Below are 19,060 nucleotides of genomic sequence, written 5' to 3' on the forward strand. Positions count from 1 at the left end.
TTAATTTTTAAAATAAAGGCAAAATGCAAACAACATCAAACATACTGATACAAAAGGGGGGAAAGGAAAACTACCAGGGATAGAAGGGAGGGGAAGGAGAGGGAAGATAAAACCCTACATTAATTCATGTGATGCATCTTTTTTAAATAAATAAATCACAATCCAAGGCATTGAGAAATCACTTCATTCTAATCTTCTAAAATATATCCCTTCCACAAGCTTAATTGAACCACTGGGGGCCTACGTTCCGTTTCTCTTGTATTGACGTATATCAAAAATTTACACCAAATAGCATAAAAATGATCTGATTTAGATTCTCCCCTAGTTACTTGTCTTTGATGTGAGAGACGTTCAATGAGAGCTACATCCCAGACTGTACCAAATCCAATAATCAACTGAGGGAGGTTAGTAAGATTTGCATTGACTGGCTATAGTCAGTCAGCCATCTTGATTCAAAATATTAAATGGCATTCAAACGGTGCCAGAGACCCCCTAGATCCCCCTAGACTACATGTGTGAGTGCCAGAAACTCATTAGCAGGCCCAGTCACAATGACATCCCTCATCCAATTGTAATTTACCTGGGAAGGAAGATGAGCTTTCCCCTCCCCCTATTGTTAAGGCATTGTTCCAATGTGCACCACAGCCACATGGGATTGCACCACTGGGACATGGCTCCCATACTGCCAGAGAAAGGTCTTTGTCAGTAGTTTTAAGTTGTTAAATACTTTCTAGAAAACCGAGTGAGGAAATATTAAGCATTCTAGGTAAGCGGTGCTTTAGGAATGGCAGGGATGCAGAAAGGATGAATCGAAAACTGACTGTGGGGCCTGTTTTTTGGTAGAGACTTTCAATCAGTAGCATTGATATATTCCCAGCTGACAACTTCCTTGCCTCCCTTCCTTCTCTCTGCCTCTGGGGCTCTTGCTTCAGTATGACTTGGTTCCAAAGAAACAATACTTTTCTGGCAGATAACTGGACACCCAAGCAGTTGTGCTGGTATCTATCACAAACAGACATATGCTGCATAGTGAAGGAAATTACAAGAAGCAACTAGTACCATTTGTCAAAAAAAGGAGGAAGAAAAATCTTTCCAAGCCAGGTCCAGAAGATACAAATGCAGCACATTTATAAAAACTGTGGGTTGTTGTTTTTAAAGAAGTCTTTCTTTGTGTATTTTAAACTGTTCAAACTAAGCAACTAACCTCCGGTCTTGTTTCTAAAAGACTGTTCCTAGACTAATGGCTGCCAGTTTCTACCAAGTCATGCTTCTCTAATTAGTGGCTTGAAATCAAGGAAAAGAGGAGATGACTATGAGTGATTACTTACCTGCATGGTTGATCCAAGCAGTTGGGGAAGGTAATACGCTACAAAAGTAGGGATGTCTTCTGCTCCATCAGGTGTATTCAGTGGGTCTGCCCAAGATGGTAGGGTCCAAGGAAGCGAAGACCGCACACAAGGAAGCGAAGACCCTCTCTTGTGCAGGGTCAGGAATGAGTAACTGGTTGGAGTCCAAAACGTGATCCAAGGGTAGCAGCTGAAGATCCAGGGGTTGGCAATGGAGGTGAAGTGAGTAAGGGAGCTGTGTAGTTGCAGCAACTGGCAAGCTTAAAGTAAGGACTGACATAGCCTGTCCTCCCAAGCCACACGTAATCCCAGCTGCCGATATTTAAAGATGATCTGAGAGACCTTCCTCATAAGGAGTCTTTTGCTCAGTTGCATGGCAACTTTGGGCTCTTAGGTCCATACTTTGTCGTGGGCCAGCAGCCCAAGCTTGAGCCTTTTGCTCAAGTGAGTTTCTTGGCCAAGTAAGGATTTGAACCCTGGTCTGCTAGTTCCTAGCCCAACAATCTAACCACTACGCAACACTATGCACAGTATGCTCTGAAGAGTCAGGGGATGGCTTAACCTATCCATTGACTGCCCCAGGGGCTCTTTGCCTTACACTTGGACTCAAACCCATCCCAGTGGTCCCTTAAAGCAGCCCTGGGGAGACTCTTCCTCCCTGGACTAGGCTGGTGACATGGACTCTACCTGCCCCCCAAGTCTTCAGTCAGTGGGAGGTCCAGTTCATCCTTCGAGGAGTCAGTGTCCAGGTTGGGCATGAGAGGATGGAATAACTGCAAGTGGAATAAGAGGTGTTAGTGCTGGGAAGAAGCTTGGGGGTCCTTGTATGTTTTGAGAAAACAGAGAACTGGTTATCTTGCTGTAGGTTTGGCACTGCATTCTCTCCCATTTGCTTAGCATTTTATTCAAGGCTGCCTCCCTGCCTCCCCTTCTCTTTCTGTCTCCATTATTATTTTTAGTTGTATTGCATATGATTGCACGTAAGTGGTTCGTTATTCACCACAGAAAAGAAATTTGCACCTGTATCGAGGAGTGGAAACTAGTTGTTCTCTGCAATGGCTAGGGTCTTTGTGAGAGGACTGTGTGATTATATTGTGGATTGTGAATATGTTTCTTCCCATCTTCCTGCACTGTAGAAGCTGCTGCTTACTGTTCATTTTCATTTAGATGGCTCTCTTCTTGCGTTAGGTGCTTTACAATCCTTCTTGTTCGACCTTCATAGTAAGCCATTAAAATTGTCGTTTTGCACTTTGGTGTCAGATGCAGGGACTGGCCTCCTGAGCCTCTGGCCTGGCTCTGACTTAAACCTGTCGCTTCCTCCTCGTCTGTCATTGCTCTTTGGCATTACAGTGGTACCTCAGGTTAAGTACTTAATTCGTTCCGGAGGTCCATACTTAACCTGAAACTGTTCTTAACCTGAAGCACCACTTTAGCTAATGGGGCCTCCTGCTGCCGCCGCAGCACCGGAGCACGATTTCTGTTCTCATCCTGAAGCAAAGTTCTTAACCTGAGATACTATTTCTGGGTTAGTGGAGTCTGTAACCTGAAGTGTATGTAACCTGAGGTACCACTGTAGAAGAAATTGCCTTATTCAGAAGGTGAAAACTGTACTTACTTTTAAGAGATATTGGGCATTTTTCAATCATGCCTGATTTGGAAAGTACATGCAAATGTGATGATGATGATGATGATGATGATGATGAGAGAAGGCCAGAAAGAACTCCAGGAACAGCTTCAAAGTTCAAAAGGCTTCTTTCAAAGACATATCCATGTCATGACTCACGTATCTCCAGACATTTGGTGTGACTTGCCGTAGTGCACCCGTATCTTTAAAAAGAAACTCTACATGTCAAAATCTTTACTGAGAGACATTTGTTTCAGAAGTGTAGCTTGTGCGTTTCTTCATAAAGAGAGGGTGTTCAATCTTAGCACTAACCCAGTTTGTCATCTTGCTCACATCGTAATCCTGACAGCATCAGTCTGCTGCAGTCCTGTCCTAGGCTGGCTCTGCTCTCTCAGGGCACGTCAGGCAGGAAGTTGAGGCAGGGCCGTTTGACTTACATCCCCTTTCTATTTTTATGCTGTTCTTCTGTGTTTGGGGTATGTCAGATTGGGTGGGAGAAATGTGCTTAAGCAGTTCAGTTGCTAGGCCTGTGGAGCTGAATGAAGATTTCAACAGTGGCCCGATGTAGTTAAGTCCACTTAGAGAAAACATTTGTTCTGCTGGCTTCGCTTGCACAGTAAAAAATAGTTTTCTTCATACAATATGTAAATTCACCCAAAGGGCAGAGCCTAGGGCTGCCATCTTGCTCATATTGACGGTCCTCTTTCTTGGGTACCTACAGATGGATGATCTCTCTCAGATTCACATTGCTTCCACATTTGCCGGCACGCTCCCTTTCTGCCAAGGAGGAGAGAGAGAGCAACATCAGCACCTGTAGGCACGAGATGAATACGGCTATCATACAAATAAAATTACTGGCTGCCGAATGGCAACAGCTTAATGAAAATGTGAACTGTTAAACAAATAAAGGCAGTCGAGCTCATAATACTTCTGGGTGAAATTTCACTATATCACGGAGCAGAAATAGAATTAGGAACATCTTCCAAGGATATTCCTCTTCGAGACTATCTCTTCCCCACCCCCCACCCCCGCTGCCAGAGCCAGTGCATTCACTAGATGAGTTTGAAGAGCAAAAATGGCTGGTCTTGCTTCAAGGTTCAGAAATTTAAATGAAGCAAGAGCCAAGAAACGAAACACATGAGACTTTCAAATATGTTTACACAGAGACTAACTGAGCAGACTAGCAAATGTAACAGGGTAACTCAAATGTAATAGGGGAAGAGTTTTTAAAGGACTATTTAAAGTGATTCTAATATTTTCTTCCACTGTTGCTACTATATAATGAATTCAGGACTTGGGATCTAGAATTTGTGGGGGGTCCCATTTCCATTTATTTTTACATGGGACCCTCACTTTCATGGAAATGAGCGCATGGAGGAAAGAGGGAAGCCAGTTCAAGACTGCTGCCTCTGTCCCTTGTAGCCCTGCTCCTACTCAGGAAGATGAGCAGGAGAAGGCCCTTGATATACAACATTCAGGTGGAGACACATATTGCCTTCCCATCCAAACAGAACCTTCTGGATATCGGCGCACACCCCAGAGGACAAATACAGGGATTCATTACGGCCATCATTCTCTAAATTCTATTCCAGTTAGGCAGCGAGGATGAGTGCACTAGCTTTGTTACCCTTCATTGGTTAAGGAAGCACTCCCCACTTCAGACAGTCGTTGTCCAACTTGAATGCTTCTAGGTCTTTGGAAGGCCACCATCTTCCAGTCTCCATTTTCTGAAGCTGCAAACACCTGTGTGAACAGACACAGAGAGAGGTGGCATGTGTAGTATTTTGCACACCCACTAATTCTGCTTGCCCTTTTCTCTGTAACTTATTTTAGGTTACATTTTGTATAAATGGGGTTCTGTTGTGCTGCTGGTTGAATTTCTGTTGGTTTTCACTTTTGGAAAGGAGGGTATTCTTTCATTGTTGCTGCTAGCAGAGTTCTTAGTCATAAACACTACTAAAGCCCATTTTAATCCCCTTAAAACTAGAGTGGAATCTGTGCAGGTTTTCATTATTCCACTTTAGAAAACATCATGTACCAACTGGATTCCTTTATCCCTCCTGGGGTCCAGAAGGACTCGCAAAAGAGTAGAGGTTAATCCAGTTGCACCAGGAAGGTATAGTCAAAGTTTTCTCTTCTGCTTTATAAACTATTTCTATTCCAGTGAGCTAGGTGGTGGTGGTGTTTATGTTGTGCATTTGTAGAAGAATGCGGAATAGTTCAGGCAACTTATTTATTGAGAATTCAGCCTGATTTGCTTGCACAAAGCTTACAGAGCTTAGATCCTGCCTTTATTGAACATTGATTCTGATTTGTTTGCAGGGCGTTAATATGACAGTGAGCATTCATCCTGCACCCTGATTTGCTTGCAGGGTGTTTACATGTCATTTATGCATCCTACAGTTTTCATTGTGCTTCCTCTTTCCTTTCCAAACCACAGAAATTCCAAATTCTTTTTTTTTAAAGTGCAGTAGTAGTGGATGAGCTGGACCAGTGTCTTGCCTCGGTAATGGATTGGATGAGAGCCAATAAACTGAAGCTCCATCCAGATAAGACATGAGGCACTGTTAGTGGGTGGTTCCCTAGACCGGATAGGTGGAAGATTGCCTGCTCTCAAGGGGGTTACACACCCTCTTAAGGAGCAGGTACGTAGCTTGAGGGTGCTCCTGGATACACTCCTGTCACTTGAGGCCCAGGTGGCCTTGTTGGCCCAGAGTGCCTTCTGCCAGCTTCGGCTGGTGGTCTAGCTACTCCCCTATCTGGACAGGGATAGCCTAATTTCTGTAATCTCTAGGTTAGATTACTGCAGTGCATTATACATGGGGCTGCCTCTAAAGACGGTTCAGAAACAATCTTGTACATTTGATGCAAAATGCAATGGCCAGATTGCTCACTAGAACAAAACAGTTTGAGCTTAAACACCAATCCTGGCACAACTGCACTGGCTGCCGATTAGTTTCCAGGCCCAGTTCAAAGTGCTGGTGCTAACCTATAAAGCCTTACACAGCTCACAACCTCAGTACCTTAAGGACCGCCTCTCCCCATAGAAACTGACCCAGACCCTGTGCTTGTCATCTGACGCCCTTCTCTATGTCTCCCCTCTCAGAGAGATCCAGAGGGTGGCAACAAGAGAATGGGCCTTTTCAATGGTGGCTCCTATGCTAGTGCGTGGTGCTTACCTGGCACCATGATTACATGTCTTTAGACATCAGGCAAAAGCATTCCTCTTTACCCATGCCTATGGCGGATAAAGAGGAATAAAGTGTGGGGGGGGGGGAGAAGACTGTTATATTAAGATTATTTTACTATTGAGCTGCCTGTATGCTTTTTACTATGTTTTTATCATTAATGCTTTGTAATGTGATTCTATTGTTGTACACCGCCCTGAGATCTTTTGATAAAGGGCAGTATATAAATTGAAATATTAAATTAAATAAATAAATAAATAATTTGTTATACTAGCAAGGCTGAACCCTGTAACCCACTTTAATTGCACAAACCAACTAACCTGCCACGCCAGCAGAAATCAGTGCAAGGGCTCCCACTAACGCAATGAGGCTTTTTGCCCCTCCTCCCACAGACCCCCAAACCTCCCCCAAATCCACTCTGGAGGGTCACGATAACCCCCAGAACAGTGAACAGGAGGAGGAGAGAGGAGATAATTCTTTCCGGCAAGCAAAAATGCTTGTGCTGACAGATCAGTGAGAAAAATGTGCCCTTGAATTCTTCCAGTAAAGTTCTTTGCAACTGGTGTGGACAAGAGAAGGAGATTTCAGTGCCTATTCTTGTTTGGCTCCGGGCTCATGGGTTGACCTTGGGCTTTTATTACAATTGTAAAATAAAAACATTGATGTCCTACCACACAGGGTTGTGTAAGTAGTTTGTACATTGAAAATGCTAAAGAATCCCTTGCTGCTCTTTAAAAGTGGGAACATATGGAATATGAATTTGTAAGAGAAACAGTTTCACTATTTTATTTTTTTGTAAATAATAATAATAAAATCCACTGCTCGACATAGGTGAGATCTTCATGCTATTGTAGCCTGGGGGTGGGGTGGGGGGGCCTTTCATTTAATGGTGAAAGCAAGATTAAATGCAATTATCATTAATTTAGCAAAAAACAGCCTTAGTATTGATGCCAATGTTAATTAGCAGTCACCTTCTCAGTGGTGACCCTTTGCAGAATTATGTTCATTCTTTTCTTCCCCAGTGCTTTCCAGCTTGCGTCCATAATAGAGGTTTTGTTCATTACAATAAGTCATTGGAAGAGGCCACTTTGGGAGAGAACTGGGGTCCAGGCTTGGGTGTCTTTCTTTAACAGTTTTCCAGAATTGCGGAGGCTCGCAATTGGTGAAAAACACTTCCTATGAATGGGCTAATGATTTAGGCTCTCTCTGGGTGATAACGGTGATCAGAGCAATTGTCCCAGGTAAATCAATATGTTATAATGCATGAACAAACAGGTGAGGCTCAGAATAGCTAAAGATTAGCAGATGATGTGAATTATTCTGTAAAGTACAGGTGACAAGGAAACGGTATTGCTCTAGTCTTTTTATGCCCCAGAGCAAGTGAAAGCAGTAGGATGGGGAGACCCCCCCCTTGTTAAGTCACAGTGCATCCTGACTCATCTCTTATAACTGGTGGCCTCTACGCCATTCGGAACACAAAGAACCAATAGAACCAGCACCAGGTCCGGCTGGCGTTCTCCATCTAATTTGCTTGAGCTCCCATTTGTGGCCTGATGTACTAGAGGTTGCCTTGTGCTGAGAAGTTACAGTAAGAGTGAAAGTCAGCTCCCAGACTTCAGAGCAATAGAATTGCATCCTTGCGTTGGGATGAGAGGGAGGTGGAAATCATTCTGTGGTGAACATGCACGCCATGTGCTGAAATAACAGCTATAAGGTATGTTGATTCTTTCACTTAAGAATGCCTCCAGGCGTCCAAATCACCACAACCTCAGGCAAAACAACATTCATGCATTTAGGGCAATCCATGCTTGACAAGACAAAGCCAAGACCTTTTGCATATTGCATGTCTGCTTGGATTCAGTTCTGTGATCCAAGTGATTTTTTTTTTTTAACTGTAGGCCTCTCTGGGTTGGTTCTTGGGCCCAAACTGCCTTACCTTACAGATTTTTTAAAAGTAAAAATTGGCTGAGGAAGCCTGTAATCTTAAATAGAGGACCAGTATGGTGAGGAAGGGTGTTTTCTAGCTAAAAATCACCCCAGAACTGCTTTTCTTTTGGGGGTAAAATGATAGGAAGAACTGTATATTTTTCCCTTGTAGAGGGAAAAGCAGCTGAGGGGCAATAGTGGGAAGGAAAAAAATCAGGATCTCTCTCTGTTTCACCACAGACAGAGTGTTCAAGATTCTTGTTCCTGTGGTTGCTTTAATTTTTTTAATGTGTGAGTGGAATTTTGCACAGAACTGCTCATTATGGATAGTTTAGCCCTCACTTGAGGCATTAAACATGCAGCCAGACTATATACCACTTCAGATTGCAGCCAGAGATTTAGCCTATGGAGCACCCCTCCATAGAAAACCTTTTGCAGCACATATGAAACTTGATACTAGAGAGAAGGTCACAGCCATACCATTGATCAGAGGTCATCAGGAAAAACTTGGTGCAGTGGTGGAATACTGTCCTGCGGCTCCACTTTCTACCTCCACACCTACCATGGTGCTCACAGTCCATCAGAGTTGGGCCTAGCTACTGCTGTATAGTGTTGCTCTGGTGTCTCATGTCACTGGTATCTTTGAATAGAAGTGGGTTATCAGGAGTCTGCTCTGGCGGGCACCCTGCACAAGACCCTTAACTCCTTTGGATTTGCTCTGCAGGAGACTGTAGAAAACAAGACAGGGGACACACACACCTTGGCATACCTCAGCTGTCTTCTTTAATAGACAAACTTACCCTTGTAGTTTAGGAAGAGCAGAAGATCAGGGTGTGTGCTAATGCCTGGTTATGCCCCAGATCTATTTGGCAATCACCAAACATGCACTTCTCTTTGGCCATTAATTTTGCTCTGGCAAGAACAAAGGAGCCCCTTCCAACAGTTGTTTCAGCTCTTGAGGATAGCTCTTAAGAAATCCCCACTGGCACCTTGCAGTCTGGACTTAGGGTAGCTGTGTGAATTGGCTCGCAGTGCTCACTTTTACTCCCTATGACTGCCCTATCAATCGTGTGGCAGGAATTCTGTATCATCATGCCTCTGGTTGTTTAGCATACCAGTCTCCTGTTTTAGTATCCCCTCCTGTCCCGTAGGCCCCCCCTCCCTTTTTCCTGCTTTGTCTCCTTTAATCCCTCCTGACAGGAAGCCAGTCTTGACTTTCTTATCCCCAAAGCCCCATGCTCCAATCTCTGCCTACTCTCCAGGGGATACGGCAGGATAGGTTGTGCCAACCCCGGCTAGCTTCCCTCCTTGAAAAGAAGAAGAAAAAAACCCTCTCTTGCCTCCTATTCAAATATGAGCTTATAATTCACATGCACACACCCCAATTCACTAAATAGCATTCCCTTTTTTGCAGGGGACATACCCTCCCAAGAAAGCAGGGGTTATTCAGCTTACGATTAGCAGCTATCAAGGGGGGCGGATTTGTAATTGCTTGCAAGTGTGTCTGTTGGCTAGGAGAAGAAAGGTTAGCAGCACTGGAGAAGGAAAAGTAATTGTTCTACAGATCAAGTATAGCCTAGGGAAATTCTTCTTTAAAAAGTAGCATCAATCCTGCCCACTTAAGAGGCAAGTTGGCTCCATGGCCAGAGCTTCTTAAGCCCTTGACTGTTAAGGTAGCTGTTCGCCAGTCTTAATCATGGATTCTGTGGCTAGTTTTTCATCAAAATGTAGGCAAGCATCTCTAGTTCATGCGGCTGTGTCATGAAATAGTCTTCTGCCAAGAGCAATCCTTAACCACTAGCATGTTTGGCCATGGTGCCATGAGGCTACCCACCTGACAGCAGCATCGCTACTGCTCATCTGAACAGTGTGTGTGGGGGGTGAAGGTGGGCATCACACAGTCCACAAATACTGGAGAAATAGCAGAGGACTTGGCAGTGTTATGACACGTGGCATGTCGTCTTATTATGCCCTTCTACATGTATAATGTGCCTAACCCTGGGACAAGTTTACATAATACTGTTCTGAAAGCAGCAGTACTCCATTGAGTTGAAGGATTTGTATGGAGGCTCCGCTGCTTAACGCATTTTAGTAGCAAGCAAGGGACAGCAGTTGAAATTGTCACAATGGCCAGCTTGACAAGGTGTCCATTTGCATCTGTTGTGCGCAGGAGAAATAGCAAAAAAGCAAATTACACCTACTCCAATAAAGCTGCTGGAGAAATGGCCTGCATTTTTCTTGATTGGTTTTTATTATTATATTACATTCCCAGGGCAGTTTACAAAATGAATATAAATTAAAATACAGAAACAAAAATAATATAAGCTAAAAGCCACAAAATCATAAAAGCAGCATAAAACAGCAGAATTAAATTTGCTTCTAAAAAGCTTGCGATTTTTAAAAATGGTTTTTGACTGGCATGGAAGGACTATAAAGTAAGTGCCACGAAAGGGGAAGGGGACATGCTTACACATGTAATGCTAATCTGGGGTTTAATATTATGTATGTCTGAATTGTTGCCTCTTTCAGGGCAAAGCAGGTTGGGAATATTGTGTAACATAGCTCTTTGGAATCCTGGTAGGTTTTGTTATACTATTGAAGAAATAGGTCTTCATTGCTGTTGAAATCAAGGAAAGGAGTTGTTTGTAGGGTGGATTCTTGACCCAATCTTCTCAGGATTGGTGAAATCAAAGCAAAAAGTTTGGACAAAGTCCTTATGCCATGCAGCTTCAGTAGACTTTGTAGTTTGTAACAAGCCTTGAACTGAAAGCATTTCAGTGCCGCTCTCATAACCTTCAGGAGCTCAACATGCATTTTTAGGGAGAGGGAAAGTAGCAATTATTCCTTCCATCCACAACATGTTGTGCTTAGAAGTAATTTTATCAAGCTTCCATCGGGAGCAGCTTCTACTGATTGATAGTGCCATGAACTGAAGCTTTTGTACACAGAAACCTTTTGGGATATGAGCTACAGATTAGGAAGCCAGGGGCTGACCTTGTTTTCATTCATCTTTAGGGACTGGTACTTGTTGTCTGATAATTCTGTGATGGAGTTGTGGTTTGTTTTTCACTGAATTGCATGTAAACGTCAACATATCTCATCATTAGTTCTATACAGGCAGTTTTAAGTCAGAAAAAAAATTATTTGTTGAGATGTGCCAGTTGATATTCTTTTTGCCTGAAATCTCTAAATATGCAAAAATCCCAATTGTTTTCACAAATTTAAAGGACAACATGTTTTCTTAAAAGGAAAACCAACAGATTTTGAGATTGCTCTTCCATAATCTTTTTGCAAGTCATTTCTTGCTACATGGTTCACTCAGCAGCTGAATAAGTAATGATGCACCTCTTCTTCTTCATTTCTCTTTTCTCAGGAACTGTTGGTCCACTTCGATTAAAGCCCAGCTGCTGGCAAAGTGCAGAAAGCAGGGGACCACAGAAGCTCTTAGAAGCCCAGCATTCTTTTGGAGTCATGCTGATGCAAATGAGTGCCTTCTGTCCATGGTGGTTCACAAAATCACCATGAATCCATATCCAGATGCCTGCATGTATCAGTCTTAATTGATGGATTTGGACTTGAGGGGGAAGGACCCTGCGTTTGGAGGAAAAGCTATGCTCTGTGTAATGTATGTCACCACCATCATTATCTCTCTTCCACTGAGAGAAGAATTCCCATGAATAGATCTCGTTTCCGATGGGGGACATGAGTGATAAGCCTCCATTTTTTTATTAAAAAAAAAAGCCTGTTAAGTTTTTTGTTTCTCTGTTACTCTGTATTTCATAAGACATTGCCTTTGTCCTTCAGAACAAGGAATCTAAGGAAATGCCAGAGCCTGTGTATATTGAGTTAATACTGACTCAAGCAGGTGTGATTGTATGTTTGACACTAACAGAGACATTCCTGCCTTCCCCTCTCAAGCTTCCTCCTAAGAACAATAAAAATGTGTTTAATGGCCGCTGTGTGCTGACAGTTGTTTTCTGATCCAAAAGTTTGAGAATAACCCCCTTCTCTTCCCTCCTTTCTGCTGCCCCGACTGTCAGACTTGACCGCCTTCCAGTCATTGTCGAGAACTGAAACTCTTCCAGACGCTGTTGGTAAATTAAAAATCTCATTTGTTTCATGCCAGGAGCTGGATGGATAGCTCTGGATTAGGTGGAGAAGTGCAGACGTCCTGGCTGGAAGAGAGAGCTAGGTGTAGCAAGTCAAACAGCAGAAAGGCTCGGCCCTGTTTCATGCAGCAGAACTTTGTACCCCTTGCAGCAACTTTCTCTGTGCTGCTTCCTTTCCCCTCCATGCTGCCTGTAAGAAGTTCAGAAATCGCTGGAGTAAAGCAACTTTCCTTCGCAGGAACCAAGACATTCCCAACAGTTTGGCAGTGAGTATCACTGCCATAGCTAGACAGGCATAGCTAGACAGCTCTTACTAATGCCACTGCGTTCTCTTTGTAACCACCCTTTCTAGCTTGTAGTACCTGTTTCTGGTGGCTTTAAGCTAGCTAATACATTGGTGGTAGCAGCTGGCATTTTGCCTGTCTCGAGAAATAATGGAGTGTACCTCCAGGGGAGAAGTCAAACCAAAGTGACCTTCCTGGGGCGCAAGCTTGTATGGAGGTCCTGGGCAGCGGTGGAGGAAGCCACTCGGGCGCCAGGGGTGGGGCGCTCCACCCATGGGGCAGGGCACACCGCGGGGCCTCTGGAGTCTGCCTGCCTCCTCCCATTCAGCCACCCTACAGCTGGGGGGGGGACGGGCAGACTATTTGGGCAGCACGGAGCCTGCGCATGCCCAAGCCACTACGTTGGTGTGTTGCAGGCCCTGCAGTGAGCACCACCCCAGCATTTTGTCACACATACCCCTCAGTGGTGGCACCCAGGGCAGCCTGCACCCACCGCACCCACCTTCCTCCGCCCCTGGTCCTGGGCTGCCCAGCCTTGCTGATGTGGTCCAAAGGAAAGCAGAGCAATACGTTTGGCACCAGCTTGCCTGCAGGAGTTACCAGAAGGAGGCATACTAGTGCAGTAGAATCCTAGGGCTGCACCCGGAACACCCTGACTAGAGAGCAATCCCTGTGGAACAAAGTAGGAAATGCTCCAGAGTAAACAGGAATATGGTTGCATTGTTAAAGCACCAAAAATAATGCAACAGGTATTCTGGCACAGCGGGTGTAAATAAACTTGCCTCCATTCTTGGCGTGACTTGCTTATGAATACTAGCCACCCCATATATATATAGCTGATGAGTGTTCACTCTTGCCCTGGGAACAGAAAGATGCCGTCCAATCCTACCTGGTCCTCTGTGCTGAGATAAGCCACCAGGACTGCATCATTTTTAATGATTCTGGGGGAAAGCTGCGTACCCTAACTAAGTGTGTGTGTTTGTTTAGGACAGGAGATTTAGGAGCTTATCTCTTTTGGCCCCTGGAGCTGTAGTGATCTGTAGTCAACCCACTTGGAGCCCATGTCAGAGGTGGTCAAAGTGTAAAAATGGTGTGGCCAATTAAAATATATTCTTAAGGAACACATTTCGGGGAGGGGTGAGGTCACAAAAGCTTACAGGTAGGACAGCAGGGGACCCACTGGAATGGTCAATAAGTAAATTAATTTTTTAAGACTAAAATGGTCACATTTTGGGATGGCCACTCCTGGTTTAGGATATTTTCATACTTCTTTTCAGCACATCCTTTCAAAGAAAAAAAACAAATAAAAGGATATAAGAACATCATTTTTTAAAAAACTGTTCATCTTGAAGTTATAAAGCAGGGTATGAGTATTTTAAATTATCTCATCATTAATCAGAAGCAGTAGCTACCCAAGAATATCAGAGCTCAATACCCAACGTACACTGAAATTGATATTTTTTACCTTCTGCAGAAAATCATGGGAGAGCCAAGCAGGCAATATGCAGAAAGGTACTCTGAAGCTCCAAATCAGTGACATTGGGACAATCCGGCTGCTTTTGGAGCCCATCCTGGCTTCAGAATAAGTTGGAGTTTGAAGCAGGACCACTCTGGCTCAACTTACAGCTTTGGAGCAGGGAAGTGTTTGTCCCTCCTGGTTTCCTAAAGTATGTTCACAAATTCTCCCGTTTGTGATAGAGCTAGAGGAAGAAATTTGGTTGGGAAAGGTGAGGGAAAAGCTTGCAGCATCTTAGGAAATTATCTCCCAGCCTGAAGGCAGCTACAGGTCTAGAGTGGGCAGGGAGGGGGAGAGGAGGGGACACAACACAATCTGTGGAGCAGGGGCAGGGTACCTACCGATGGTGAGAAGATAAAGGGACCCCCGATCATTAGGTCCAGTCGTGGCCGACTCTGGGGTTGCGGCGCTCATCTCGCTTTATTGGCCGAAGGAGCCAGCTTCTGGGTCATGTGGCCAGCATGACTAAGCCGCTTCTGGTGAACCAGAACAGTGCACGGAAACGCCGTTTACCTTCCCGCCGGAGCAGTACCTATTCATCTACTTGCACTTTGACATGCTTTCGAACTGCTAGGTTGGCAGGAGCAGGGACCGAGCAACGGGAGCTCACCCCATCGCGGGGATTCGAACCTCCAACCTTCTGATCGGCAAGTCCTAGGCTCTGTGGTTTAACCCACAGCGCCACCCGAACATGAGCCCAAAGAAAATTGGGGCAGAGACAAAGGTGGGTGAAGCAATCCCCTTTATTTCTCTCTTTCTAGTACTTCCTTTCCCCTCATTTAGCCCTCCTTGCAGCCCACGTTCAATTAAGCCGAGTGCATCATGAAACTGGGTCAAGGTCTGCAGGTTGCCCACCTGTGGCGTAGAGGAATGCTTGATTCAATATTCCGCTTTTCCAACAACACTGTTGGGAGGCAACGTCCCTTTGCAGCTCCCTCACTTTAAAAAGGAGTTGCATCCCCTACCTTTGTCCCTCCCTGCCCAAGCCGGCTTTGACCTACAGTTTGCATTTTAGCAGCTGTAAATTGCGAGGATTAGGATGCCAGGGCTGCTTTATCTGGCTGCCTTTGACAATTTCCCCCTCAGGCAAGTGTAATACATTTTCCATGTTCTTTATATAATGAGCTTTATTTACCAAATTGGCAATTCCTCTGTTGAGAAATAACTGATTACAGCATTCAAGGAGCTGCTGTCATCTCAAGATATGCAGGTGTCTGTGGAACATAAACAGATGTGATCGTTCAGAAAATGAACCCAATTCAATAGAGTGGGGAGGAGGGGGCATGAGAGAGGAGTCTAATCTAGGCATAAAAACCTCAAATGTAGCCCGGTTCAAACTAAAAAAGGGCAAGGTGTGCCCAAAGCGCTCCACTGCCCCAGTCGTGATCAGAGCATCAGCCTCCAAGGAACTCAGTGACACAGCCCCCTTCACTAAAGGGTTGCACTTGCTCTCTGTCACCAAGGGCCTGGCTAATTGGAAATCTTGGAAGGGGAGTATAATTGAAATACAGTCAGCCTGAACAGAAACATGCTCAGTTAGGTTGCCTCTGCACGCAAAATTACAACAACATAGTACAAGTCTTGGATATGAAAGGGATACATCATGCGGAATCGGCACATAAACTAAAGGCCTCGGAAGGTTTTGTTAGTTCAATCCATCCTCAGTGTACTAACCCAGAAATGGAAAGGTGCATTCTCAAAACAGAGAGAGAGAGAGAGAAGTCACAAGTCCTCTGCTGCACAACTGAGTTGCAGAGTGCATTGTTTGCACACATGCATATGATCCCAGCTTCAACATATTCAGCTAAAAGGTTTTTTGTTTGTTTGCAGGGTTAGGAAAAAAATTCTGAAATATACTGTGTCCATCATAGGCCTGATTTATGTCTCACCCCCTAGACAGGCTACGTTGGTAGATACCGAGGACAAAGCCTTTAGCACCCAGATAGTTGAATTAACACAAATTAATGGGTGGGCACCATTTAATTTTCCTCCTTGGCATTTAGTCTTTGGTGAATGCCTGGACCCCAGCTCCTTGTCTTGTCTCCAGGCTGCTCCAGTCTTGAGGGTGGAGCCCAAATTGGGTTCTAACAATAAATTGCAATTTCAACTCTTGAGCACCTCAGATCATTCGGATCACAATGCAGTGATGGATAGATGTCCCCAGTGTGCAATTGCAGCTACAACTGATACTAATTGATTGAAGCACACATGAAAATAACCTCGAGGACAGACTTGCATGTCCGCCTGAAGAAATACAGAGTGAGAAGTGAGAGACCTTCTTTCACACTGGAACCAAAGGGATGGCAGTTGGTTTGGCTTCCATCTGCACAAAATGGCACACTGTAGGACTGTAAATCCAGCTGCGGCTTCCTCTTCTGAATTTCACCTAACAGCCAACGTTTTAGCTATCTCTCTTGAGATGGCTTGTTCAATTTCCACGGAGATGCTCAGCTGCAGCAGAATAGTATGTATGCTTGAATAACCAACTTCTATGTATTGCACAGGTAAATACTCATATATGTGTGAGGGCATTTTATCTATGCATTTAAGTGGATCTCAAACCATGGATAGATTAATCCGCGTGATTAACTGATCAGGGATCTTGTTGCAAATTAAAAACTGAGATCTGATTAATCAGAACTGATTAGCTGCATTTTCCCAAGGCCAATGTTTGGACGCAGCTGCCTCCTCTGCTGTTGGATACTTCCTCTTGCAGCAGCCCTCACTCTCCTCCCCCCACCCTACTTTACTTTCATCTGCAGGAAAAGGGGCCAGAGGTCAGTAGCAGAACGGTTTGGCGAGCAGAAGACCCCAGGTTCAATCCTGTCATCTCCATTTATTTTAATGTTTTTGCTAAGAACATAGGAAGCTGCCTTATAGAACTGGCACAGTCCTGGTTGGCAAATTGTTCTGCTGGTGCTTTCAGGAGTGGGTAGTGAGGCCAGCCTGTCAGCAAACAGCCAGTTCCTGACATACTAGCTTCCTATTGGTTGGGGAGGCTTTTGTTTACATACAGGAAGACTGAACCAATCTGCATTATTCTACTCCCTGTAGTCCGAAGTGGTGCAGACATGTAAGCTTGTCATGTGCCTCTGGCCGGATCACATAAAGCAGGCAGTTTAGTTCAGCCTTTGCCAGCCTGATGCCTTCATATGTTTTGGACTACAACTCCCAGCAGCGCCAGCCAGTGCATGCTGGGAATTGTAGTCCAAAACATATGGAGGGCATCAGGTTGGCAAAGCCTGGTTTAGTTCATCAAAAACAATGGCCCACAGAATTTAATTTAAACACAGCAGTTTAGAAGTTCCCCAGCGTGATAAACAACTGATTGAAATTTTAAAAAACAGTTTGAGTAAGATGCAGAAACTGTATCCATACGGATGACAATACACCAGGCAGTAACCACTCGCAGTGTGTGTCTATCCACTTGGTAAGCTGTTAATTTATATTGTCCTGTCAAGTACTGAGGAATTATTATTTTTACCACACATCTGCCCCTGATCAGAGTTGTTGAGTGCACACCCTAGTAAATTATTTGTTCTTTTCTTTCAATTTTCTTTAAAAAAACCTTATTTAACACATGTTAATCCCAGCTTTTCATTTTAAAAACCCACAAAGCAGCCAACACTTAATGCAAATACAAAATTTTAAAACCCACAGCCTAAAGCAGCAGCTATTCACCCAAAATAGCAGCAAACCATTTAAGAGCAGCAATTAATATTGCAAGTCCATGCCAGACGTCATGCCAACCCAAAGGCACACGTGAACAGCACAGTATTAAAGACCACCAAGGACGAAGTGGGAAGCACATAGCACTGTAAGCGCAGGAATGCATGAAGCTGCCTTATCAGACCATTGGTCCATGTAGCCCTGTGTCATCTGCCCTTCATAGCTGTCAAATTTTCTCTTTTCTTGCGAGGAATCCTATTCGGAATAAGGGAATTTCCCTTTAAAAAAGGGTAACGTTGACAGCTATGCTGCCCTGGCTGGCAGAGGCTCTCCAGGATTTTAGGCAGGAGTCTCTCCCAGCCCTGCCTAGAGACGCGGGGGTTGAACGGGGAACCTTTTGCACATAAAACATGTGTTCAGCCACTAAGCTATGACCTAAAGAATTACATAATTGTAGAGTTGGCAGGGATCCCCAAGGGTCATCCAGTCCAACCCCCTGCAATGCAGAAATCTCAACTAGATCCTTATGCAATCATAGACAACTAATTGCCTCTTGTTAATATTTCATGTGCAATTGTGTGAGATGCTTTTTTAAAAAAAACAACAAAAAAACCTTTGCATTCTGGCTGTTTAGCAGCTCTGCTGTGTTGGAGAAGAAGGCAGCAATTTTTGAGTGTGTCTGTAATTTTCAGAAGGTTTTGTGTGTGTGTGTGTGTGTGTGTGTGTGTGTAGCTGGAGTTGGAGGGTGGAAAGAAGAGACATTTCCCATTTTACAGTTGGCTGGATCCCCTAGTCTCATGCTGTGTTCTCTTTTCCTAGCCAGAGTTCTTTTTTCTCCCTGCTTTGTGTTTTTGAGGTATCCATGGTGTTGTTTTTATATCTGAAGTGGTTAAAAAGTACTTGCCTGCAACACAATAAGTGTTTAAAATGGGCTGAGCTTCAGCCGAGTAGCGGTAGCAGCAGGAGCTCAGCCCCCTCTCATGAGCAGATTCATAGGCTGGTGTGATGACTTGTCACAGTGACTGACACAAAGTACAGTCTCCACGCATTCCCATTCAGTCTCTCTACCCCCCACACTAGCAGAAATGTACCTGTTAAATAACATGCATCCGTCTATAAACGTTGCAGCTTTTAATATGTAAGGGAAGTATGTCAGCCAACCTATTGCTGTCTTGCACCCTAGACTTACACCCTCGCTCTAAACTGGAAGCTCATTCCTTTTGTTATCAACTTGCCTTCAATGTGCTTAGGACCACTGCCCTGTGGCAGAAGCATCTTCTTCATTATTAGCCAGTACAGCGGTAATCTAGAACTTGCTGGATTGAAAAACAAACTAACTCTTAAACAAACTGAAAGGCAGAAGTCAGTTGGTGGGATTAGGGGAGGCAAGAATTGATG

General features: G+C 44.3%; 1 protein-coding gene across 6 annotated transcripts in view; it reads left to right on the forward strand.

Annotated features, from left to right (window-relative positions):
• Positions 1 to 12,039, forward strand: part of CHCHD6 (coiled-coil-helix-coiled-coil-helix domain containing 6) — a 194,465-nt gene extending 182,426 nt beyond the window's left edge. For 3 of the 6 annotated variants that reach the window (XM_080996967.1, XM_080996971.1, XM_080996968.1), the window contains one exon: positions 11,458 to 12,039. In XM_080996967.1, the coding sequence (XP_080853093.1) occupies positions 11,458 to 11,644 (187 nt within the window). In that variant the 3' untranslated portion in view covers positions 11,645 to 12,039. The remainder of the gene's footprint in view (positions 1 to 11,457) is intronic. The other 3 variants (XM_080996969.1, XM_080996972.1, XM_080996970.1) reach the window with 1 other exon arrangement.
• The last annotated feature ends 7,021 nt before the right edge of the window (positions 12,040 to 19,060 follow it).

The sequence above is a fragment of the Podarcis pityusensis genome, assembly GCF_964106645.2.
Source record: "Podarcis pityusensis genome assembly, chromosome: 2".
Taxonomy (NCBI): domain Eukaryota; kingdom Metazoa; phylum Chordata; class Lepidosauria; order Squamata; family Lacertidae; genus Podarcis; species Podarcis pityusensis.